Here is a 25,063-nt window from a genome sequence, read left to right on the forward strand (position 1 = left end):
AATCCCATAACACCGGGATCACGCCCTGAGCCAAAGGCAGACACTTAACCGCTGTGCCACCCAGGCGCCCCTCAGCAGGACTTGAGGGTGGTGCTGTGCCCATCCTGTCACGTCACATCCAAAGGCACAGGTGGGTGTGAGGGACACAGGTGTGCGGGGGATCCACGTGAAGCGAGGCGGTAATCAATGAGTGGGGCCAGGAATGTGCCGTCCATTTCCATTCTCCACCAGACTCCCACCTAGAGGTCATAGTGTCCATGGAGAATTGTTGCCTAGAGCGTGATTTCAACTGAAGGATGTCAGATGGTGATTTTCCAATTTTCCCTTAACAAAAATTCTTTTGTCAACTCTTTGGTTGCCTGAAATACAATTCATATCTATAATCCTGCCTTTGGCTCCCCCCTCCAGTTTTTATTTCAAAAAGTTTCAAACCTGTAGGAGAGTGGAAAGGCTGGTACAACAAACACCCTTCCAGGTAATGTTTTACCACCTGTGGCTCTTTCTTGTTCTCTATTTGTTTTTATTTTTTCTTTTCTACTGAACTGTTTGAGAGCTGCGGCTCCCTCTGCATTGGCATGACTAGTAACTAGTCAGCAGTTACTTTACAAGAGATTTTGGTCTATATTTTTTTATTTGAGTCTGCAGTGCCTGGCACATTGAGGGGCTCGGTTCATACTTGATCAGGGCGTGAGTTTGGTCATTTCTTACATAGCTCCAGTAATTAAAAAGGGACCAAGTATCCCTGGGTCCGTACTTTAAAGCATAAAATCTTAATCCTTGACTTTCAGATTTTCATCAATAAACATAATTTTGTTTATTTAGTTTTCAAAAAAAACCAAAACAAATTAGAAATATTGAGAATTTATTTTCCACATGCTGCCCACCGTCACAAGGAACCCAGGATCAGCATGGTGGGACGGGGGGTCCCGGGCACCGTGAGGGAACAGTTACTTGGTTCTCAGTGAGGTCGGCCAGGAGAGATGAGTGTCCAAGATCAGGGGAAATCAGGGAAGTGGTTGCATATGAGGAAGTGAGAGGGGAAAGTCCTGGGTAGCTAGTTTTGCCCCCATTTCCAGTCGCTGTGCCCAGAGCTTGGGCGTCATGTCCCTGTTTCTGTGGCTTTTGGAGATGCCCACAAGAGCCCCCTGCGTAGACCTCTGTCTCAACTTTCTATCATGTGCTTTCGTATGCATTTATGCGTTTCCTCCATGTGGCCTCCAAGACATGGCAGATTCAGAAAAGGTAACCTCGGGGCTCAGCAACAACAGATCTCTTAAATGTACACCTTACATTTGTTCTGCGTGGGTTCCCCAAGGAGTGACTTCTGGTTTTGCTTTCCACTTATGTTCAGAGCCTGGACAGAAGGTTGATAAAGGAAGGTCTAGATCACTTTCTATTTAATTGAACTTGGAGAATACACAGTTTTTTTTTAAATTAGAATTTATTTATTTATTTATTTATTTATTTAAGATTTTATTTATTTGACAGAGACACAGCAAGAGAGGGAACACAAGCAGGGGGAGTGGGAGAGGGAAAAGCAAGCTTCCCGCTGAGCAGGGAGCCCGATGCGGGGCTAGATCCCAGGACCCTGGGATCATTTCCTGAGCCGAAGGCAGACGCTGAACAACTGAGCCACCCAGGCGCCCCTTAAATTAGAATTTAATTGCATTGTTTATTGCTGGAAATTATATGTGTTCAGTAGGATCTGAAGATGAAATAAATAATGCCTAGACTATATACATTGAAATAACTCATGAAAAAAGAAGTCTCCTTACTGAAGTAGTGGGCGGTGTGGAGTGTGCCCAGCTCCTTCTATCCTTAGGTCTTTCCTGTCTCAACACACTTGTACCATTTTGGTAGATTTCATCGACTTTTGTAGCTGGTTTGTGGGAAGGAGTGAGAATAATGGACAGGTAACGACAGGACTTAGCAGGGCTGTCCTTTCCCACTCGGCCCTACAGTGCACAACAATGAGGCCTTTACTCAAAGTCACCCTTCAAACAAACTCCTGCGTCTGAGTCACTGTATGACTTCATGTCATCTTTTGAGACATTAGAACTCTTAGTGAATCTGAATTTTATTTATTTACTTTTATATACATTAGGAATATACATAGCAGAAAATTCAAAAGGTAAGGAAGGATGATCTAAAGCTAAAGCCCTCCTTCCCTGCTCCCCGGCGCACTCAGTTTTCCTTCCCAGAGGCAGCCACTGTTCACCAGTATCCTTCCAAAGAGACCTCATGCATTTACAAAAAATACAGGTTAATATATTCTTTTATCCCCTCGCATAAATAGTAACATACCTATTCTCTATTTTTCTTTTATCTTTTAGCAGTATTTCTTTCTTTTTTCTTTTTTTAAAAGATTTTATATATTTATTTATTTGTTTGAGAGAGAGAGAGCACAAGCAGGGGGAGCAGCAGAGGGAGAGGGAGAAGCAGACTCTCTGCTGAGCAGGGAGCCTGATGTGGGGCTCAGTCCCACGACCCTGAGATCGTGACCTGAGCTAAAGGCAGATGCTTAACTGACTGAGCCACCCAAGTGCCCCCATAGAACAGTATTTCTTGGTGGTCTTTCTGAATCACAATACAGAGTAGAACTGTCTCATTTTTAAGAGCTACATTGTACTCCAAAATTTCCTATCTCAGTAAAAGTAATCATAGCCCATAATAGAGGTGGTATTTTCCCAGATTGAGAAAGCAGACTTCCCGTGTTTATTCACATACTAACCATAACATGACCCTTTGGAAAGTATCATAAAGTTTTCAGATAAGGTACATATAGACCCCTTAGGCTAAGGAAAAGATATGAAGCATGCATCAACCTTTTTTCTCTTTGAGGTTCCGTTGAAGGGCATTTTCACACACTTCCACGTACATTGATACAGTGATGTTCAGTTCAGAGCAAGCAGAGATGTTCTATGTTATAGACATTGCAGGTTAGAGCCCTGGATGGCTTGTCTAGTGTCACAAAACCAATTTACTTATGCAAATGACTAAATATGAAATAATTGGAATCTTGCAATTCTGTCAAGTGCCTCCCGATTGAAGGTGATAGCAGTCTGTTCCTGGAAGCCCCATGTGGAGTAGCATTTGGATACTTCACTTCCCACTCTGAAAAGTGGAGCAGTCTCCCTGACAAGTGGCCCTAGTCAGTCCCCTCCCTGGAGCAGAGGGGAGTACCTGATGCCCAAGGAGGAGGGGAGGAGCTCGTGCGGTGATTTGAGGTGAACTTGTTGTCTACGCCTGTGTACCAGGGAAGGGACAGCTGAGGCCCCGAGGCCACATGGCATCCAATGGCTGTGTTTCTAAGGGCCTGCTTCCCAGTTGCCCATGGGGAGACCTGTGTGGTGGCCTGTGGGGAGGCCTGCTGAAAGACTAAGAGGGCCAGGCCCTGACGCCCACCTCCCCCTGAGCCTGCTCTCAGCTTCCTTTCAGGCCTTCAGCTTTTCTTCACAAGTTAAGCTACTCTTGCATTTCATTTTTTTTTAGGCTGATTAATTTATTAGAGAGCGAGAGAGTGGGGGGAGGAGCAGGGGGGAGGGTAAGAATCTCAAGCAGACTCCCCACTGCGCGTAGAGCTCAGTCCCATGACCCTGAGATTGTGACCTGAGCCAAAACCAAGAGTCAGGTCCTTAACCGACTGAGGCGCCCCTTGAATTTCATGTTTGTAATTGAAAGCCAGGCGTGGTTCTAGAGTGATTGTTCAGTGTGTCCTGTGAAGGCTTTGACTTGTGGCCCTTTGCAGTTTCTCATTTTGCAGAAGTGCACATTCTCCTGCAACTAGAGCTGCTCGTTTCATGGAGCCAGGGGTAGGACTGTAAAGTAAGAGGGTCTCTGAGGGTTAGGAAAGAAAGGATAGGTCCGCAGAAGTAGCCCTTAAATAACAGCCGCAAAGCCCAGTGTCCTGTGGCGTATTCCTTTATCTCTCTGCATTATCACACAGTGCGGAGGTTTTGAAACTAGAAGGTTAGAGCCAGTTTCATCCAATCTCCTGTCAAATTCTAGTGTCTCTAGCAGTGCTGATCTCAGGTCTGCTCGAATCCCTCCATTGCTGGGGAACTCGGTGGGAGTATACTTTTTTTATGAAGACTTTTTTAGTTGTGCAAGGGAGCCAAGAGCACTTTAATGATGGAAAAACTCGAACAAGACAGATAAAGCTGAATTTGCTGAAACCACCCTCTGGTCCAACCCTAGCCATCTCTCTAGAAGTAACTACTGGTAACAGTTCTTCGGTTATCTTTTATCAACCATAGATATTCAATATGTAATTTTACACAGTAGGTATACTTACTGAAATCTATATATTTTTTTACATAAATAGGATCATATTAAGGGTGTTCTCCTTAATTTTTTTCATTTTTCTTTTAGCGGCACATCTGGAAATCTTTTAGCGCAGAAAGATTTACTTCATGTTTCTGACCGCTGCATCCTGTTGCTGTGGCATAGATGCGCTGTTCACTCTCTTCATGGGCATTGAGGTTATTTCTAATTTTTTAAAAGATTTTATTTATTAGAGAGAGAGAGAGAGCATGAGCAGGGCGGGAGAGGGAGAAGCAGGCTCCTTGCTGAGCAGGGAGCCTGATGGGCTCCATCCCAGGACCCCGAGATCATGACCTGAGCTGAAGGCAGACACTTATCTGACTGAGCCACCCAGGCGCTCCAGTTATTTCTAATTTTTATGCCATTATCAACTCCCTGATTTCTTGTAAGTATGTCTTTAGGAACTTGCAGCTTCACCCTCTGATGAAGATTCTTTCTTCTGGGCTCCACTGCAGAACCTGAGTGTGGACAGCCCACATGTCTTGCCCGCCCCCTTGGTGCATGGATGAGAACACACACACACGCGTCACTTATTGTGGCTTTTGTGCTGGGCACAGCTAAGCACAGCTGTCTCACTTTATCCTTAAAACAACACCGAGAGATAGGTACTGTTAGTGTCCTCGCTTACAGATGAGGAAGTAGAAGTTCCGGAAGGTTGAGTAACTTGCTCAGAGTCCCACAGCTAGTAAGGGGCCAGTCAGGATTCGAACCTGGGTGCATCGGGCCGCAGGGTCATGCTCTTGTTCTCCATGTCTGGCTCCCTAACGTTTTTGTGCCCTTGGCTCCTGATGGAGTACCTTTGTCCTGGGTAGGCCCTCGGCAGATGTTCCCTGAGGGCTGCTTGGACGTGGCTGCAGCACATTCAGCCTGTGGGCAGAATAACAGGGAGTGAGCTCTTGACCTTCACCTCCTCTGGGCTACCTGTCTGCAGAGCTGTGCGTCAGCCAGCCGCCGGGCCCCGGGAAGGTGAGTGCAGAGGATGCAGCCTGCACTTAGGGGCCCGAGCCAAGGCCATGCCAGTGCTGCCATTAAAAGGCCTAATTAGGCTAGTCATTAAGTTCAATTAGGCATTGGAAATGATCGTTCCTTCTAACCCTGGGGTGCCCTCCAAGAACTGGATCCATTCCCGGGCAGCCAGCTCAAGAGCCGGATCTAGTTACTGGTGTCTCGGCAGCCACACCTCCGGATTCGGGCCTCTGACTCCTTTTCAAGGCCGAGGGCAGAGTAATCCAGGATCAACCAAGAGCGGGCTGCTCCGAGTAAAGGTGCAATACAGGCAGGTGTATTCCATTTCCTGAGCTCGTTTCTGGTCACCCTCCTTTCTTAGGGCCACTCACCCTTTCCCCAGGCACCTGTTAGGAGTTGGGACATCTGCCTGGGTTCTAGTCCCCTTCTGCCACTCACACACCGTGTCGCTTCAGGGCAAGTCGTGTGGACTCTTGGGGTGGAGGCTCCCTCAGGGGTCCCGACTAGATGATCTCAGAGTTCCCTTTGCAGCACTAGAATTTGATCCTGGGAAATCCCAAATACATAAGCTTTGGACTATATGGGATTTCTTCTCAGTGGGCACTGAGTGGGGGGAGAGAGAAGAAGAGGTCCAGTGTCAGCCCGTGCCGCCAGCTCGGCACCCTCACACTCTGTCTCTTCAGCATGAAAACAAAGTGGTCTCACAGGTCCTCCAGAACTCAGAAGGGACGTTTGAACTTCTGAAATATGCTTTCTAGATGGTTACTTGAAACATTTCAGTTTAGGAATCATTGCCTTGAAATGAAACAGCTGACAGACACTGAGGCCGGGCAGACCTTCCAAGCAGAGGCTGGTGTATGTGGCCTGAATGTGCCACAGGGAGTTTGGAATGAACAGAGCTGGGTGACTAAAGGCCAGGGTTTGCCTAGACAAGGGGATGGAAATAGGTAAGGTAGAAATGGGCTTGAGTGTAGGACCTTGAACTCCAGGCACATGGTTTATTATTTAGAGAACGGGGAGCCACTGAAGTGCGGACAGGTTTGTGACCAGTGGTGTGAGGGACACATTATCACACCTCTTCTTTTTTTTTTTTTTTTTAAGATTGATTTATTTCATAGAGACAGCCAGCGAGAGAGGGAACACAAGCAGGGGGAGTGGGAGAGGAAGAAGCAGGCTTCCAGCAGAGAAGCCTGATGTGGGGCTTGATCCCAGAACACCGGGATCACGCCCTGAGCCGAAGGCAGACACCTAACGACTGCGCCACCCAGGGGCCCCTATCACACCTCTTCTGAATGCCTTTTTTTTTTTTTGGATTTTATTTATTTATTTATTTGAGAGAGAGGGAGAGGGAGAGAGCACAAAGGGAGAGTGAGAGGGAGACCAGACTCCCCGCCAAGCACAGAGCCCAATGTGGGACTCGATCCCAGGATCCTGAGATCATGATCTGAGCCAAAAGCAGACACTTAACTGGCTGAGGCGCCTCTGCAAGCCTTTTAGACGTGGCATGGTTGGGGTATTTGCAGGAGTAAAAAGACCCATTTCTCCTCATGTGGGATCATCTTAAAGGTGGTCTCATCTCCATTCTTGATAGCAGAGCATTCTCTGTTTAGACCAGACAAAGCTGTGGAGAGAGTCTGCTCACCTTTTCTCCCTAAGTTGGATACCGTTTTTTCCCCAGCAGATTTCAGTGATGTTGCTCATTCCTATCCTGAGACTGCACTGTTCCCGTTTCTGATTCAAATGCTTGCTTTCTCTTAAGAGACCATGTGCTTAACTAGATATGACTGTGTGAAGTTCATTTTTCCATGGGATCCATGCTCCTTCTCAATTAGGATGACCTCTTACTTGCCCCTGGATGTGCTGTATTAGTTGAGGTTGCATTTATATCTGCAAGCAACAGGGAACCCCACTAGCAGAGGCTTAAACAGAGATTTGTCTCAGAAAACAAGAGATCCAGGCTCCACAGTCTAAGGCAGCTTCATGGTGATGACAGGGATGGAACTCTTTCCATCCTCCCTCAAACCATCCTTCACATGTGGACCTTCATCATCATGTTCATGCCTCATGGTTATGATGGCTGCTGTACCTCCAGGCCTCACCTCTGTTTTCCAGCTTCAAAGAAAGGAGAATGACATGGAGGTTAAGGCGTAGGTCTGTTTCTTAGCAGGAATTTGTCTTTTGGAGGAGACAGAATGGGGGGATATAATTTCCAAGGACTGCCACATCTTCCTCATTGGTCAGAAATGTGGTGTATGCCCACCCCTCAATGTGAAAGAGATGGGGAATTGATTATTTTCAGTTGGGCTTGTTGCCACCCCAAACAAAATTAGGGTTTGAATCCAGAGGAAGGGGAAAGGACTTTGGCGTAGGCACCAAGTTGTTTTCTGTGGTCAAACCCCATCAGGCAGAACTGTAGAAGTCACTGCGTGAGACTGTCCTATCATAAAGACTGTGTGGTGTGATACAGAGGGTCAGGTGTGCTAAGGAACATAGAAACAATTTTGCCGAATTCTAGAAGCTTCTCAGCAGTAGGGATCCTTTCAAAAGGATTTGAAAGCCAGAACAAGTTGCCTTCTAGACAGGGATAAACAGAAGTGGCTGAAATGAAGGAAGGGAGCCAAGAGGCAGAGAAAGTAAAGCAGGAGATGGGAAACAGGAGCAGGGTGCCTGCTGAGAAACCTGGAGGTTAATGCTGGAGGTGAAGTTAATGCTATTGTAGGAAGCAGGCTCCAGCTGGTGGAGAGGCCCTGGGACCCAGGCAAAGTGTTTCTTGTGTGAGGATGGGAGGCACCAGGCCAGGCAGTGAGGGTGGGCTGCTGGGCATGTCTACTGAGGGCTCCAGGCAAGTTCAGCAAGGGGCAATAGGAATGTGGGAAGCTGGGGGGCGGGGAGGCCGGGCACGAGGGGTCTAGAAGCAAAAAGTATGAAGCAACTCAGCTGGGCAGACCTAGCCAGCACCCACCTCGGGGCTGGGGTTCGGTTGCAGGACTGAGGAGGAGAAAGCATGTCTAGCCTGGGCGATGATTAGCAGCATAGGAAAGTAGAGACTGGGGTGAGAATAATAATATAGTAATAATAAGACTGTCGGCAGCAGCCAGTGTTCACTGGCACTTCCTGTGTGCCATGTACTNGTCTAGAAGCAAAAAGTATGAAGCAACTCAGCTGGGCAGACCTAGCCAGCACCCACCTCGGGGCTGGGGTTCGGTTGCAGGACTGAGGAGGAGAAAGCATGTCTAGCCTGGGCGATGATTAGCAGCATAGGAAAGTAGAGACTGGGGTGAGAATAATAATATAGTAATAATAAGACTGTCGGCAGCAGCCAGTGTTCACTGGCACTTCCTGTGTGCCATGTACTACGCGAAATGCTTTGCATGAATTCACTCATTTGACCCTGGGAAGCAGAATGTGGTGGCAACACCGATTTTGCAGTGTTTAGTGGCTTCCCTGAGAGCACACAGCTAGTGAATGGTGAAACTCCACTTTGAACCCTCTGACTCCAGAACCCCACTCGGCCACTGGTTTTATGCCAGTTGTTCAAATTAGGGCCCAAGATCAGAGCTCAGCACCCACACATAGGCTGGCCGGATCCCAAGTGGTTGAGCCCAGGGCTCTGAGTCCTCTGGGACCCAGAGAACGAAGGGTTGCTTTCTGGGGAGCCCGATTTGGAGGTTTGGAGGGTTCTGCATGACCAGGCAGACACCCTCTTTCCAGCTACTCAGAGGGAAAGGAAGTAGAGAGGAGTCCTATAAGCAGGAAGAAAACACCAGGAATGTTAAGATTGGGTTAACTGTTCAGGAGAGGAGGGTAAAGGAAAAATAAATTTACCTGTGCAGTTGGGAAAGTAGTGGCTGGTTTTGACAACGCCTAAGGAAAGTGGCTGGTTTTGACAACCGAGATGGAAAATGTGCTAAATTTCTGATGTAGGAAGGGAGTTTGTGTTTATTGTCTCTAAAAATGATTGAACGGGGTGCCTGGGTGGCTCAATCCATTAAGCGGTCAATTCTTGGTTTCGGCCCGGGTCATGATTTCAGGGTGTGAGGTTGAGCCCCATGACAGGCCCCATGCTCCGTGCTGAGTCTGCTTGAGATTCTCTCTCTCTCTCCCTCTGCCCTCCCCCTACTCATTCTCTCTCTCTCTCAAATATTTTTTAAAAAGACTGAATAAAGGAAAGAGGTTTCCTTCCTCCCTTTCTCCCTTCTTCCCTTCNAAAGATTTTATTTATGTGACAGAGATAGACAGCCAGCGAGAGAGGGAACACAGCAGGGGAATGGGAGAGGAAGAAACAGGCTCCCAGCGGAGGAGCCTGATGTGGGACTCGATCGCGGAACACCGGGATCACGCCCTGAGCCGAAGGCAGACGCTTAACGACTGCGCTACCCAGGCGCCCCTTTCCCTTCCTTTTTTGNGATCCCGGAACACCGGGATCACGCCCTGAGCCGAAGGCAGACGCTTAACAACTGCGCTACCCAGGCGCCCCTTTCCCTTCCTTTTTTGTTTTTTTCTTGCCTTGTTGACTTTGGGATCTCTAGCACATCCCAGTAATTGAAATTTTGGGGCTGGATAAGCCAGTTCCAAGGAAGGGGCTGCTAGGGGGAAGGTGGTCAGACTAGGGAATAGTGTAAATGGGGAACAGCTGGGGCAGGGTCAGTGTCATTCGCAGAGCTGGGGAGAGACTTGGGAGTCATGGAGTGCAGGGCCCCTTCAGTTTAGAGAGGGAGAAAGTGAGGCCTTGGGTGCTTAAGGGACTCAGGTATAAAATCTTAGAGTTAGAAAAGCCCTTGAATGTCACCTTGGCCTGCTGCCCAAGGTCATACAGCTAATTAGTGTAATAGAAAATGCCTCTCATTCTACAGCCATGCCCATCTGCAAACCTCACATGCACGCATTTATCAAATTCACGGAAAGGCCATGCACTATGCTGTTTGTGCAATAGCGAGTCTGTTAGCATGGAATTGTCTTCACTGCAGTCCTCCGAGACCCTTCCAGAAATGCAGTGTTGATCATATGAAGCAATCTTATTGAACAGAAAAACTTTGAGAGGAAGAAGTGATGTGTCCTGAGCCCGCCGGCCTGCTGAAGGGACATGCTGCTCTGTGGCCTGAGCAGCTCCATGCCAAGAGGGGGTGACTAGGGATTCCCCTGACAGAAATGATGTCCTTGTCCTCCCTTTGATGGACTCAGTCTCTCAAAACTCAAGTGCATGTGCAAGAGTAGTTTTAATGTAGAAGCAGCCGCTCGGGCATCTGTCAGCATGATATTCACATGGAGTACAGCCCCTCACGTAATCTGGGTTTTCTCTGATCTGTGGCTCTGCCAGGGGTTTTACTTTCTGAGCCGTGCTTCTCTCACCACAGCTGGTCACGGGTGGCTAGACTGGGCTCTCCTGGTTTCACAGTGGTCATCGTATGAGAAGCCAGGTTTAGAAGTGCCAGCGTGTCCTTGGCCTTGTTCAGACTCATCTATAGGAGGGAGTCACGAGGGTGAGTCCTGAGCCCTCGAGGAGGCTGCCCCGCACTGGGGCTTTCCGCACACCAACAGCTAGCCGGCAGAGGGTCCCCTGTAATGGCGTGTGTCACCTTCTCTTTGAGCACCTCATCACTTGGCTGGGTCTGAATGTGTTCATGGGCCTTTGGGGGAGCACAGGCTGTAGAAGAGGGGTAGAGAAAACTGAGTAAGGGATTGGAAGGAAATCTTTTAGGTCTCTCCATTACAGAGCAGAAACTTCTCTCTAGAAGAAGCAAACGACCCAACCCACTCAGTGATTAAAACTGGGTTTCCAGAAACAGTAATAAATGTTTGCCCCTGACTTGCGGACCCATGATTTCCTCTTTTCACACTCTGTCCTCATGGCCACACTTTCCAGAGACAGGCGCTGAGCCTCACAGTTCCTGTCTTTTCCACTGGCCTTCCATCCCTCAGCTCACGTCAGCGGGAATGTCTCCGTTGGCACGCTTCTAAACGTGCTCTTAACAAGGAAGGAGCTGTAGGTCAGACTTTGGGCAAACAGCAATACCTAGCTATGATAAAGTAAGTTCTGTGATTTTAAAAAATGATCGTTTTTCACAGTTAACCTTCTGTATGACTGGTAATGCTAGCTTTCCATTGAGGAGCTGGAGTTTTCCTTTAAATAAATCTATTGAAGTGAAAGTAAAACATGAAGGAGGTGTGGAAACTGCACAGCTGTAGCAAAATTCTTGAGGGTGGCATTTGGAAATGACAGCCAGTTGGGAAACAGTGCCCTGGAGTGCTGCTTCCCGCCTGCTTTTCCTCCCCAGCCTCTCCCCCAGCGGGAGGGCTGACAGAACCTCTGCCACTCAGCCCCTTCCTGCTGCTTTGATACCCAGCGAGGGGCACAGTGTTCATTGCCACCTCTCTTACAGTGTGGATTTAAGTAACTTGAAGGGCAAAAAGGGAATCCAGTGAAAATTCATTTTGAGTCGCATGGTTCCTTCCATCCTGATCCCTGACTAATGTCAGTGTATTTATTTATAGCGTTGATACCAATGCGTGACAGCACCTCGTCTGCATTTCAGCCACACTGGGTCCCCTGCTGGCTTCTGAACACCCCTGGCCCTTTCTGCCTCCTACCTCTACTCAGGTTGTTTCCTCCACCAGGAAGAGCCTTTCTAGAGCTTTTCTGCCTCTCCAAGCCTGCTCGTCTTTCAGTCTTCTAGAAAGTCCCCTCCAACGGTGGGAATGGGCATGGCTCGTCCCCTCTTTTGCACTACCGTGACATTTTGCTTCCATCTCCTTCACTTGTCCTGGGAAGTTGGGACCAGCAGTCAATGAGGAGCGGGAACCTTGGTTTCTAGCTCCAGCTCTGTGTCCATCTAGCCTCGGGGCTATAATTAAGTCGCTTTCTGGTCTCTGTTTCCCAGGTAGAAGATGCACAGGGAGGGCAGCAGTAGTAGTCTTTCAGGCACTGCCGTATGTGTCTTCTGGAGGTATTACTGGTATTTCTAGAATGTTCTTTTCTCCAGCCAGACTGTAAAATCCTGGGCAAAAGATCCTTAAATCTCAACACCTAGTCGTGCCAAATAGATAATTAGTTACCCAGTAAAGTGTCTGAATAAAATTACGTTCGAGACACCAAAGATCTAGAGTTCTCAACTCTTCCACTTTTTTACTTATTGATAGCAGGCATATACATATATTTTTGTGTGTGCCCATAATTGTTTTTAGCTATTAAAACTTTCAACCTTTTTTCCCCTCCTGGTAGGTAACTTTATGCTCCTTTAGAATTTTAATCAGAACAGAGATGTTATTTTGAATCTGACCAGCAGGGGGCTACCTTCACCCAGGAATTTTTTAATAATTGACTATACCGTCAACTTGATAGGGCTTGGTAGTCTTCGTGGCCTTCGGTTTTCATCTTTCTACTGGGCACCTTGTTGATGATACCGGCAGAAACTAAATACGATCTAAAATTACCTAAAACCCCAAAATGCCAACGTTTGAGTGCTTAGGAGTTCCTGCTTGTCTTTAAAAGAAGGGAGAAATACAAATACCTACAAATACATGCTGGACTGCAAACCCATGAATGGCAAGAGCTAAGAGCCAAGGGGAGAACAGTGGGAGCTTCAACTTGCAGGAGAGATTTCAGTGAAGGAAAATCTCTTGGCCAAATGAAACTTCATGACAAATATCTGACTTTTAATTGGTATTATAGGTGTGAGGACATCTTAGAGCGGATTACCCAGTCTGTGGTCTGCTACTGAATAGACATGGTAACCAAGATTACAGTAGCAACGTCTCCTTTGCTCAGAGTCAGATTTTCACTGTGAAGTCTCTTTTCGTGTGGCACGCAATTTATAAAATAGAGCCTTGGTTTTTGATGTGCTAGTGAGGCGTTATATGATCTGGGACACATTACCTCCTTTCCCTCGTGCCACGGTAGAATTTTCCTCACTGAGGTTTGGAGACACCTGTGAGATTTTTATTGGACATTTAAAAATTATGAGGGCAGAAAACCTCATAAGAAAATGGTATTTTGACTTCTTTTCCTCTAGAGGAGTGATATACTTTGAAAATGTAAGGTAGCTTTGGCTCCTGTTCAGCTGGTGCCTCATTCTTGCTCTTCCGCTTGCCAAGTGCTTCTGACTGTGGCCCCCTGGCTGCGGAGTTTCCTCTTTTTGTCACGGGAGCCCTGGGAGCTACACACTGTGGCTCTAGCTTTTTTCTCCCAGGCAACAAGTTGCACTGGTAACCCTTCATCCAGGGCCTTCACATCTGGACCAGAGGCCGTGGCCCATGGGGGCTGGGCGAGCAGAGGGCCTTCCCCTGGGGCAGTCGGGCCTCTAGAAGCCTGGCACTTCGGTCTATTTTAAGCTTGTTCTGTCTTGCAGCAAGAAGGTGAGTCTAGGGTCCAATATGTGCTGTGGATATTAAGAGACTTCAAGGACATTTCTCCCCATTTATCCCAGTTATGTCCCCTGCTAAAATAGGTTAACGGTGTCTAATTAACTACTGAACATTGTCATGCTGCATAAAGATAGCATCCGGGCTGTTCTCTGAGCCGTGGTACTTTATCTCCATTTAGATCTCTGCAGTATTACATTAAACTCGAGAGAAACATTTTAACTGAGATGATGTCTACATTAGAGCTGCCTTTCACCCTTCAGCACGTAACCCATGTAAGCAGCAGCTGAGGCCTTGTATCTGATACAGCCGGGAGGACAGAGGAGACAGACTCCTCGGGTGGGAGGGTCTGTACATCACAGCCTTTCTTCCCCCACCGAGCGCCAGAACGACCCCGAGGATCCAGGATTCGGTAGTGGTCCTGTGTGGCTGCGATCACAGGGCATACCAGTGCCACCACGCTGGTCCTCAGCTGACCAAGTCATGCCAATCGAATGGCAGGGTGGCCTCTGAATGCCAAGAGAAAGGAATTGTTTTTGAGCAAAAGAACTTAGAAAAGGAGAGTGTGTGGAGGGAAAGGTGACTTCACTACATGGGATCTCCTTTGTTGCCACATGTGAGCTGTCATGTTGTAAATAAAACATGTGTAATAAATCCCACAGAACAATTAAACCAACATTAACTGACGAATTTTCAAGCCTGACAAAGTACCATACTACCGTAGTGGAAAGTGCATCCTCGTCATGGAAAATATTAATTGGATCTGAAGCAGAGTCTATGGAATGAGCATCTCCCATCGCATAGAACTACCTGTGTGCTTCTGTGGTCTAGGGATTAAGAGCTGGGCTTTGGTGTCAGGCAGCCCAGAGCTTGTATTCGGGCCCTACGGCTTTCTAGCTGGGTGACCTTAGGCAACCTGCCCTACTTCTCTGAGCCTGTCTCCTCGTTTGTAAAATGGAGCAAATCAAGAAAGATAATGTGATAATGAAGTAAAATAAAGTACAATGCTATATATCAATAAAATATATATAGTATTATATAACAGTATAAAGAAGGTAATATAGTAACAGTGCTAGCCACCCAACAAGCTCCGTAAATGTTCACTGTTGATACCATCAGTCATCAGCCTTCCTGTGACAGGCTTGTGGGGCGGGGCCCTGGAATGGGCCTCCCTCTGAGGAGCGAAGGTGGCTGTGGGAAGCCAAGGGGAAGAAACCCAGCATGGGTCAGAGAGAAGCAGGGGTAAAAACCAGGAGGGACTGGTTGAGGGTTGGGCTGAATGAGGCTTTCCATGGAGGTAGGGATAGAGAGACAACGTCCGTGCCAAGTCACTGATGTGGTCTGTGTGTCACTCGCTGGAAAGCAGGAAGCCCATGTGTCCTTACTCCCGTTAGCCCCACAAGGTGGGAGGTAAAGGAGAACATTCCTGTCACTGTCCAGAGCTAAAGCTTCATTCTGCAAAATGACCAAAGCAATCAGCAAGTGATGGAGTAGCTCTTAAAAAGAAACCTGGCATTTAATTAACTTTTCCAAGTGCTGGTTCAGCACCCTCTATGTTTTACATTTTGAATATTGGACAAGCATCTCTAGTCCGATCTGAACCGCTTCTGGGCCTGCCAGCCAGAAGAGCAGCTGCTGTGGTTACGAACACCATGGAGTCTTGTCTGAATTTCGGGGAAGCCAACTCAGAATTACTCAGGAATGGAAGCTACAGTCTGTGAAGCCTTTTCTTCCCTCCCCTCAAGTCAGAGTTCATTAACGCTTTGATTAGAAGAAAGTGGGCAACTCGGCAGGATAGGGCGGCAAGGTTTCTGTTTTGCCACCTGCTACCCGTGGCTCAGCTTACTCTCTGCAGTGAGGTGGAGGGCGTTGATTCTCACGTGTGACTGGGTCCCATTTCTAGAGATTACTACCTCGGAGGGCCTGGGGTGAGGCTCAGCACATAGACACTGAAAAAAAAACAAAACACCTCAGTGACTCTGTTGTGCACCACTGGTTAAGAACTTGTGGTTTAAAGGGTTCTCTCCAGCTTTCAGTTCGCTGTACGTTCTATTGCCTTCCGTAAGGAAGGGAGTCAGGAATGGGCTGTCTGCGTGGTAAATCCAAACAGCTGTCTGGGTGCCCTGGGGATGTCTGAAAATCAGCGGGTAGCTGCTTTTGAAAAGGCTTGGGGCCGTGTGTTTGGAATCCGGAGTGGAAGTCGGGAGATGGGGCTTCTTGCTGCAGCCTTGTTACTCACTAGCTCGGTGATTTGGATGGAGCACACCTTGCGGTGCCTCATGTCCCTGTCGGTCACATAGTGTCTCTGAAACCCGCTTTGCTTCTTTTGCAAAGCTACACTGAGCTCGTGGCAGTGTTGGCAGACAGGAAGGGGAAGAAACAGGAAGTGTGCTCCACCTGCATAAGGAGGTGTCCCCCGTGTTGTTGGGATTGTCAGGTTCCCAGCCCCCTGCCCCCCGTAGCCACTTCCAAGGAAGAAGGGACGTGGGCGGGGGGTGTAGTAAGAGACCAGAAGCCCGGGGCCCAGCTGACTGCAGCCCTGTGGACAGCCTGCCCTGGGCCTGGACCAGGTCACACCGTGTCCTCAGAAGTACGTCTATACGGAGGCGATGAGCCAGAACCCACAATCCTCTACCTCAGTCTGTGGGAGGCAGGACCTCAGCCCAAACCCTTCTTTAGTTACCCACCCTGTCGAGCTGTGATAGACTGCTGTATTTTGTTTTTGTTTTGTTTTTAACCTGTCACCAACAATTTAAAAATATACTTTATGTCATGACTGTATATAAAATGGGGGGGGGAAGTTTATGTAATATGTATCCTTACTATTTGCAGGACACTCTCTTTTCTATTCTACTCTATGCTGTAAAAAAGAAAAATTGAGGGGCTCCTGGTTGGCTCAGTCAGTTAAGCATCTGACTCTTGATTTCGGCTCTGGTCATGATCTCAGGGTCGTGAGATTGGGCCCCATGTTGGGCTCCACGCTTGGGGGGGTATCTGCTTGAGATTCTCTCTCTCTCTCTCCCCCCACTCCGCTCTCTCACTCTCTCTCTGAAGATAAATAAAGAGAAAGGAAAAGACAAGAAAGGCTAGTGGTGATCCACTAAATTGATTCCATGACTCACCGTGAGTCATGACCTATAGTTCGAAAATCATTGTGCTGGGTTCCGTGTCCTTGTGCTGGGCTCTGGCATTGTGTGACTTGAGGTACCTTTGGCGACCAGGCAGGTTCAGTACCTCTGTGAAGTGGGTTTTATTTCAGAATAACACCTTCAGTTATGCTACTGAGATGCACGTACCGATGAGTTAGTTGCATTTTCACATTTCTCTAAAGACACGTACTCTGCCAATTCTCCTCACACATGCTTCCCACTTAGCCTTCCTTTTGCTTCTCTTGCTTTTGGTAGCTACGAAGCTACGGGAAATCTGCACTCGCCTCTTAATTTCCACTGTAAGAGAGCCAGCAGTGCAGAGTGAAGGATGAAGCGCTTCTGCAGGCCGCCCAGTGTCAGGGAGGGCTGGGAGCCCAGGCTCATCACAGCCATACTCCACTTGTCCAGGCTTTTCCGTGTGGGAATGTGGGTCCAGTTTACAGGCTTTATGTTTGAAGAATCCAAAAGTCTGGATTTTCGTACAGAATCTCCCAGTTGTGGTAACAAATTCATGTTAAAACCAAAACATAAATAAACAGCAGTGTGGTCCCGACAAACGGACATGTTCGCTAGATAAGGCCGGAAAACGATCAGCTTCACCCAAGGCAGGGCGTTCCATGGCCAGTTCTCCGGGGCCTTGCCCAAGTTCTCACTGAACTTTCCACCTCCTGAGCAGAACGCTTGCCCGGAATCTGCTATTTCTGGCAGAGAGAGTGAGAGAAAAAGGGAGAGAATTAGAGAACATGCCAACTGACGACATCCCCACCCTCTGACCTTGAGGGCTCCATTTTGATCTTGCTTCTTCTCGTGGGGTGAAGTGAAGTTTGGGAGGGTCCTTGGGCTCCTCCTGGAGCGAGAGAGAGTAGAATGTGAGCTCAGCAGCAATTACGTTGAATGTGAAACTCATCCCCGTTTTGGATGTCGAGTGGATAAATGGCAGTTAATCAACCTTCCCTGGAAGATTAGCATTACCATTGTTTCCTTCAGAGGAAAGCACCGCTACTTTGGCCATGGCCCATTGCTTAGGAAGGAACGATGCAGTCACAACTCCTAAGGGCGATCAGAGATGCTATGTCTCTTATGTACCAAATGCAGGTACCTTAATCACCTTGTTCTTCTCGGACCCTGTATTCATCCGAGACCTCCTGCCATTGGTGACATACTACCGAGGCATTTGGATGGTGGGTTTATAGAGTTCAACTTCACTGGGACAGTTAGAGGCAATGGTTCTGGGGGACAGACGTGAGCGGGGAGCAGAGTCTTCTGTCCTACCACACAGACAGAGGTGGCTTTGGTGGCTGTTAGGATTTTCTTGACTTAGAACAGTATTGGAAACCAGTATCATCCCGCAACACCCCAGTGGTGATGCCTCAGGCACCCCATTGCAGGTTACCTGTGGTGCCTCCTCCTGCCCTCTCTGTCCCACTCGCCCTCCTCCCCTGACTTGCTTCATCTCTTTACAGTCCTATGAAGAGTCAAAACTGCAGCCTGGGAGATCCCCCTTAGAGTTTTTCCATCCTGTTCTTCCAGCTTTAGCTACCCATTCTCCCTCCCGATGGGAGGGACACTAGTCTATTTAAACTTGGGCTTAATTTCAAATTATACTCAGAGAGGGGGAGGGGTTGTTTGCATTTTGCAGAAATTGTTGGTTGGTTCTGATGTCACTCTGCTGGCGAGGCTAGCGGGCCCCGCACTGTGAAAGGCCTTCTCACGCATCTGACTCCTGGCCGTTATGACACTGCCACCACCCTTGGCCCATGCTCGTCCTGGTGATTGACTTCTGACTTGAAACAATTCATCACAAAACCAACCAACAAACAAAACCTATTATTGTGGAATTTTCAGACATACAGAAAAGTAATCAACGTGTACCCAACACCCAACTTTAATAATTGTCAATGGTCAGTCTCATTTAGAAGACTTTAGATCTGTGTTTCTCAGAAAGTCAGTAGTGACCGCGTTACATTAGGATTACCTAGGGATTTGTTTAAAATGCCTATTCCCGGACTCCCTTTCCCCCAGACCAGCTGATTCAGAAAGCTCTCTCTCAGGTCCAGCGATCTGCATGTCTACCAAGCTTCCCAGATGGTTCTTACGCACATTGAAGATTGAGAACCACGGCCTTAGATAAATGTCTGTATATAATTAGGCTTCCCGTTCTCATGGGGTCTTCACTCATGGGGTCTTCTGGTCCTTCCAGGGGAGGCTGCAGAAAGGTCCAGAGCCTACAGCTTGAACTGCGTGGTCAGCTTATCTCTTTTTACTACCGGGAAGCTGCACGTGCTAACAACTAAAGCTCCAAGAAAGACCCAAGGCCTCAATCCTGAGAAAGTGCTCTATGAATTGGTCCGTTAATTGTTGAAAGGAGGGCACTGTATCATCTATATCCATTTGAGTTCTGAACTTCCCAATCTGTGCTTAAACTCAACGATTTAAGTTGGAGTTATAGTGAAATAAGGCTATAAGAAGGCTTATGATATCTGTAATTCTCTCATGCTGGCATTATGGGGCCTTGGTCTAGAAAGAGAATTCCAGATCAGTAAAGCACTTGGAATATGCTAATTTGCCCTCACTTTTGAAACCCCCTCTCCAATGTACCCCGCCAAAGCACGAGACTAGTAGGTTCTCATGAGCCTTGTTTTTCTTTTTTTTCAGGTCAGGAAGGAGGGCTTCTGAAGAAATAGAAGAGTATGTTTCCAGCATTCTTATGGCATCCTTTGGTGACCTTTGCTAGCAGTGCAGTCTTGGTGGTCGTTTTCTGTTCAGCCTTTGTTGGACTCAGCATTAGAAAATAGAATGAATCTGGCTTTCATCTGGGCCTTTAGTGATGCACACTGAATCCAGGGTTCAGTTAATGCTGTTTCCTTAGCCGACGGTCTGGACCCTGGTGTTAATGTCCACGTCCTTCTCCCACCCTGTGGTTTTTAGAACTGTATGTCCAGGTATCAGAGTGCTGACCCATGGGTTCTTTATTGATTCAGTTGGGCAGAAACAACACCAGCTTCTAAACCTAGCCTTCTCCTAAGACTTAGAAAGGAAAAAAGTTTCTAGGTAAAGATAGAATGTAAAGGCAGGGCCACTGAATCTCACCCCTCCAGGGGTGAGAGCAGCATTCGTATCATAGTCTGTGGAATGGTGCATCGCACGGATTGTGCAACCATATGTGGCAGACCCAGGCACCTAATTAGGTCTGACCAAGTTGATGGAGGAAAGTGGGTCCCGAGACCTCATCTGGGAGAAAGAATAGATACAAGAATAATTTGGATGGTTTCTTTCTGCGTGTGAAATTCATTTTCTTTCCTTTCCTTCTTGGGGGCAGTCACCGCCTCAGACAGCAGAGCTTGGATGGATCGGATGATGGAGGAGGTAAGATGTGTTTGGAGGAAATCAAAAAGCCTTCCGGAGAGGCTCCCTGGCCCCCAGAGCCTTTCCTGGGCCGCAGCCAAGGCACTGTTTGCTGCAGCCTTCCTGGGAGGCAGTGGCTCCATCCCATTTCATCTCTGTGCCTTGCTGAGGGCTGCCTCTGCCTGGAAGACCTCACCCCCGTGGCTGTCCCCCAGCCCTGCTTGTCCTTCACAACTCTGCTGAAGCACGTCCTCCTCTGAAATGTCTTCCCTTCCCACCCCACTCCCTCTCTGACTCAGATGTTTCTTCCTTGTGCTCCCAAGGCTTCCTGGGCAAAACTCCATATAACAACAGCAACACTAGCTGATATCTATCAGGTGTTTATTATATACCAGACACTTTATATACTGTCCTACCAGATTGTATATATTAAAGCATTTAATCATCACAACAACCCCATGAGATGGTACTGTGGTCCCCCTTCTACAGTTGGGGAAACTAAAGCACAGGGAGGTTAAGTAAGGTTTTTCCAGTTCACTGTAAACTCTGCTCCAGTGTGGATAGTTTCTGCCGTGTCAATGCTCTTTTCTTCTACAAAGTCTAATCTGCCATTAAGACCGCTCAGTGAATTTGTTCTTTCAGAGACTGGATTTTTCCACTCTAGAAGCTCCATTCAGTCCTGTGTCTTCCATTCCTCTCCTTATTTTGATCATGTTTTGCTTCATCCTTGATGGTGTAGCCTTCATAGTTGCTGCTATAAAGGCCTTTTCTGCTAATTCTGTCATCTCTCCGTTTCCTGTGTCTCTACCGACTGATTTTTCTTCTGGTTACAAGTTCTATTTTTTCTGCTTCTTCACAGGATTAGTAGTTTTTGATTGGATGCTGGTCATTGTGAACGTTCCTGTGCTGAGTGTCTGGATCTTGTTGTCTTTCTTTAAAGACCAGTGCCTCTGCTGTAGTAGGCAGTTACTGTATTTGTTGGTCAGCCGGATCATTTTGAGAATTGTTTTTAAGCCTTATTAGGGCAAATCCAGAGTTAACCCTACACATTAAGATATTCAGGTGTCCCTGCCTGGTGGTTCAACAAGACCTCTCCACTCTGCCTGAGGGGAGCTGAGCCTCTTCCAGTTTATAAACTGTGGGATGGTTCATCTCACGCCTTCTTGGTAGTAATTCTTTGCCCAGCCGTGTGGACTTTGGCCCTATACACACACAGCTTAGAATGCAGTCAGTCTAGGGGCACCTGGGTCGCTCAGCTGGTTAAGCGCCCGACTCGTGATTTCGGCTCAGGTCATGATCTCAGGATCGTGAGATCGAGCCCTGCGTTAGGCTCTGCACTGGGCATGAAGCCTGCTTGAAATTCTCTCTGTCCCTCTGCACGTGCTTTTAAAAAAAAAAAATGCAGTTTAAGTCAGTTTCTGCACCCTGCTGCCACATAGTGCCCCTCTCATCCTCTGCTTCTCAAATTCCAGCCACCTTAGCCCACCTACACCTTGACCTCTGCCTCTTCAACCCAGTGCGATCTCCATGCTCCACTAGGGGTTCCCCCCCCTGGCCAGAGTCCAGGAAGTATACATCTAAGCAGAAAGCCAGGGCAGACGGTAAGGCTCACTTCATTTCCCTTCTCTCAGGGATCCCCTTCCTGCGCTGCCTATTGTCCGCTGTCTGCACATAGCTGTTTCTTCTGTTATTTCCAGTACCCTAATTGTGCCCAGCAGGTGCCCAGTGCCGGTTCCTGCGTCATGACTGGAGGTGGCACCCCAAAGCTTTCAGTAGCTAACCTTTGCATGTGACCACAAAGCGAAGGGGAGCGTTAAATCTAGAAAGCTTAGATCGTGACCTGTATGTTAGCTGCCCCACAGGGCTGGGGGCGTGCGCGACATGCGAGCTGTGCTGGGATGGTGGTGGAAACGTAGACCCCCAGCCACCCGCAATCCGAAGCTGGAGTTGGGGCCCAGAGATCTGTATTAATTTACTCACACTCCCTGGATGAATATTTCACACAGCAGAGCTTGCCAAGCTTGCTGTAGTGCCTCCAAAGTCAGGATTGAGCACAGGAGAGGACAGGAATGGTGAAAAGCTAGTTCTGCCTCATCTCGTTCCAGCGGGGTTTTCAGATAGAAAGGTAGGCACGGGAGGTCAGGAGCTGGGCCTCCACTCTGAGACTTAGTAAGAGCTCGTGAGCACAGCTTCATCATTTTCCAGCACTCATCTTTGCTTTTCTGTTCCCTCTTATTGACAAGCTCATTCCTCTTTACCAGACCTTCTTCCTTAGCTCTACTCACTAAGCTCCTTGTAGCCGCCGAACCCGTCGACCCACTAATAATTCCCAGTGACCCTGTGAAATAAGGTCTCCTGCGCTCCTGCTCCCCGAGTCTCTTTCCCTGCACACGTCCCCGGGATGCTGGTGCCGGGGCTGAACTGTGGTGGCTCAGTGATTGCTGGCTGCTGGCTACACTTTTGATCGGCCCGTCCTCCCAGTCTGTTGCTCCAGCCATGGGTTGACCGGGACGGCAGGGTAACCATTCAGGACGATATGGCAAAGGACTGAAGGAGGCAGGGGCCCCGCTGGACATCGACAAAGCTGTTAGGTGCAGGGAAATGATGCTGCTGCCCTCTCTGAGTGCTCATTAAATTGGTGTGCTCAGCTGGTATCTTCTCCAGGCCTCTCCTCACCCTACCTTGAACCCCTTTCTAACTCCCTTCAGCAGACTTCTGAAATCCTTTTTCCATTTTTTTTCAATGTGTGAAAATGCTACGTTTCAAGGAGTAACTGTTAAATGTTCCAGGGAAGTCTAAATGCGTGTTAGCAGAAGGTTGTGCCGGCTGTTCTGGTGGCGACTCTGCCGGCCATCTTACGCAAGCCCATCCTTGGCCATGTTACAAGCATCGAAGCTTCGAGATCATTATACAGAATAGCAGGACTCAGGAACTCTGATCTTCTGACTCGTAAGAGACCACTCTGCCTCATACTACACACCCACCAACATCACTGCCATCACCACTCATCACCAAACTCGCTTAGTTCTCAAAACAAACCTATGGAAAAGTTTTTAAAAATCAACTTTATTGAGTCTAATTTATATATGAGAAACTGAATCCAGTTAAAGTACAGCATTTGAGTTTTGACAGATGTATATGTCCGGTGAAACCGCCGCCACAGTCAATATACAGAACATTGCCATCACCCCCTCCAAAATTTCTCATGCCCCTTTCCAGTCCGTCCTTCCCTGCCCCTGTCTCCAGGCAACTCCTGATTCGTTTTATTGTCCCTGTGTGGTGGTTTGCATTTTCTGGAGCTTTATGTAAGTTGAATTGCACGTGCATGTGCTTTTGTGTCTGGCTTTTTTCACTCATTGTAATGATTTTGAGTTTATCCAGGTTGTTGTGTATGTCGTTAGCCTGTTCCGTTTATTGATGAGTAATAGTCCAGTGTATGGACATACCACATTTTGGTTATGTATTCACCTGGTATTGGACATTTGGGTTATTCCTTATCCCCATTTGAAAGATGAGCAGACAAAGGCAAAGAAAAATAACCTTGCCGAAGGTCACACGATAAGTGACGACACTTTCAAGGCACCTCTGCTCACCACCTCACCACCGATGCCACAGCCCAGCACCAGGATTTGAATACAGATCTTGCCCCCAGAGTCCTTGCCCTTGGCCTCTGGGCTGTAACAGATGGTATGACCCTCAGCTATGTTGGCATCTTCTTCCACAGGTGGGTAGTGTTAATGTCAGCTCTCACATTTATAATATAGAGCGCCTAGCATGATTGATAGGATGCTTAATACAATTCCATTAAGGAAGGAGAGAAGAAAGATATCTATTTTCAGAGAATACCTGTAGTATTTTTTTCCCCTTCATAAACTTGAAGTGTGAAATTAGTGATTTGGCCTTTATTTTGGCTCTGGAGGTTTGATGCGTAAAACCCTTTCTTGTCAGAGTGCACTTGATTTTACCTTCTAGGAGGGATGCCTCTTCCCCGGCATAAATCTGTTTTCCATGCAGTTATGCCTGAGTCCTTTAATGGAAAATCAGTTCATATGTTACACTTCACACTCGACTTCGTCCATTTCACTATACATGAATGTTTAGAATCCATTATGTGGTAGGAATCGTATGTTACATATAACTAGTTTCTAGAATTATCTTTGCTCAGAGAATTACTTGGTTGGCTAGCGAAGGCTGCTCCTTTGAACTTAGAATAACCAGTGGGTGGGGACGCTTCGTGAATGATTGCCTTGAATCATCCACGGAGGCTCATTCAGCGATGACATTAAGCAGATCTTTGGGTGCCTGTGAGGGAACCTACTGGTGCCCTTAATAAAATCACACCCAGGTTCTTTGAGGTTGTCAATGCGAGGAGCACTGTCCCCTGGGAAGGGGCCATTAGTTTCCCTATACTTGGTAGGGGTGGTGATCAGCGAGCAATCCTAAAGGAGAGTGTATCTTGGGGAATAGAAATGAGAATCCAAGGACTAGGGCCCCCTCCAGGCAGGTGGTCTCTTTCTAGTCTTAGAGGTTAGATTTTATTGAAGAAAGCCAGCAGGTGTTCTGACAGTGCCCCCTGTGGCCATGACTGCTCCAGATGCTAGAGATAGTGGCAAGTAAGACTGCTTTGGTCCTCCGAGAGACGCTGATGTCATGAGAAATGCCCTCTCCTTTCCCTCCCTATCTTGTATAGGAAATTTCAGGAGCCATGTCTCTCAGATCTGTTTCTCAGCATTCAGCCTCCCAAGCTTCACTCTTGGCATTTATTCTCCTTCTTCCCTGGGGAAGATGCCCAGAGAGAGAAAAGAAACACTTCCTCCCCTCCATCAATGTCTCAGGCTTCCAAGGGAAGAGAACAGAAAAATAGAAGAAGGAAAAGGCTTTTAGAATAAGGGGTGTTTTTAGAAGGAGACATGGGAGTGACT

General features: G+C 47.7%; 1 protein-coding gene across 3 annotated transcripts in view; it reads left to right on the plus strand.

Annotated features, from left to right (window-relative positions):
* The window catches only part of IFT43 (intraflagellar transport 43), a 79,748-nt gene that overhangs the window by 37,823 nt on the left and 16,862 nt on the right, over window positions 1–25,063 (plus strand). For all 3 annotated transcript variants that reach the window (XM_034643124.1, XM_002914709.4, XM_034643125.1), the window contains exons 4-5: window positions 19,452–19,484; window positions 20,116–20,162. In XM_034643124.1, the coding sequence (XP_034499015.1) occupies window positions 19,452–19,484; window positions 20,116–20,162 (80 nt within the window). The remainder of the gene's footprint in view (window positions 1–19,451; window positions 19,485–20,115; window positions 20,163–25,063) is intronic.

This window comes from Ailuropoda melanoleuca, chromosome 14, assembly GCF_002007445.2.
Source record: "Ailuropoda melanoleuca isolate Jingjing chromosome 14, ASM200744v2, whole genome shotgun sequence".
Lineage (NCBI taxonomy): Eukaryota > Metazoa > Chordata > Mammalia > Carnivora > Ursidae > Ailuropoda > Ailuropoda melanoleuca.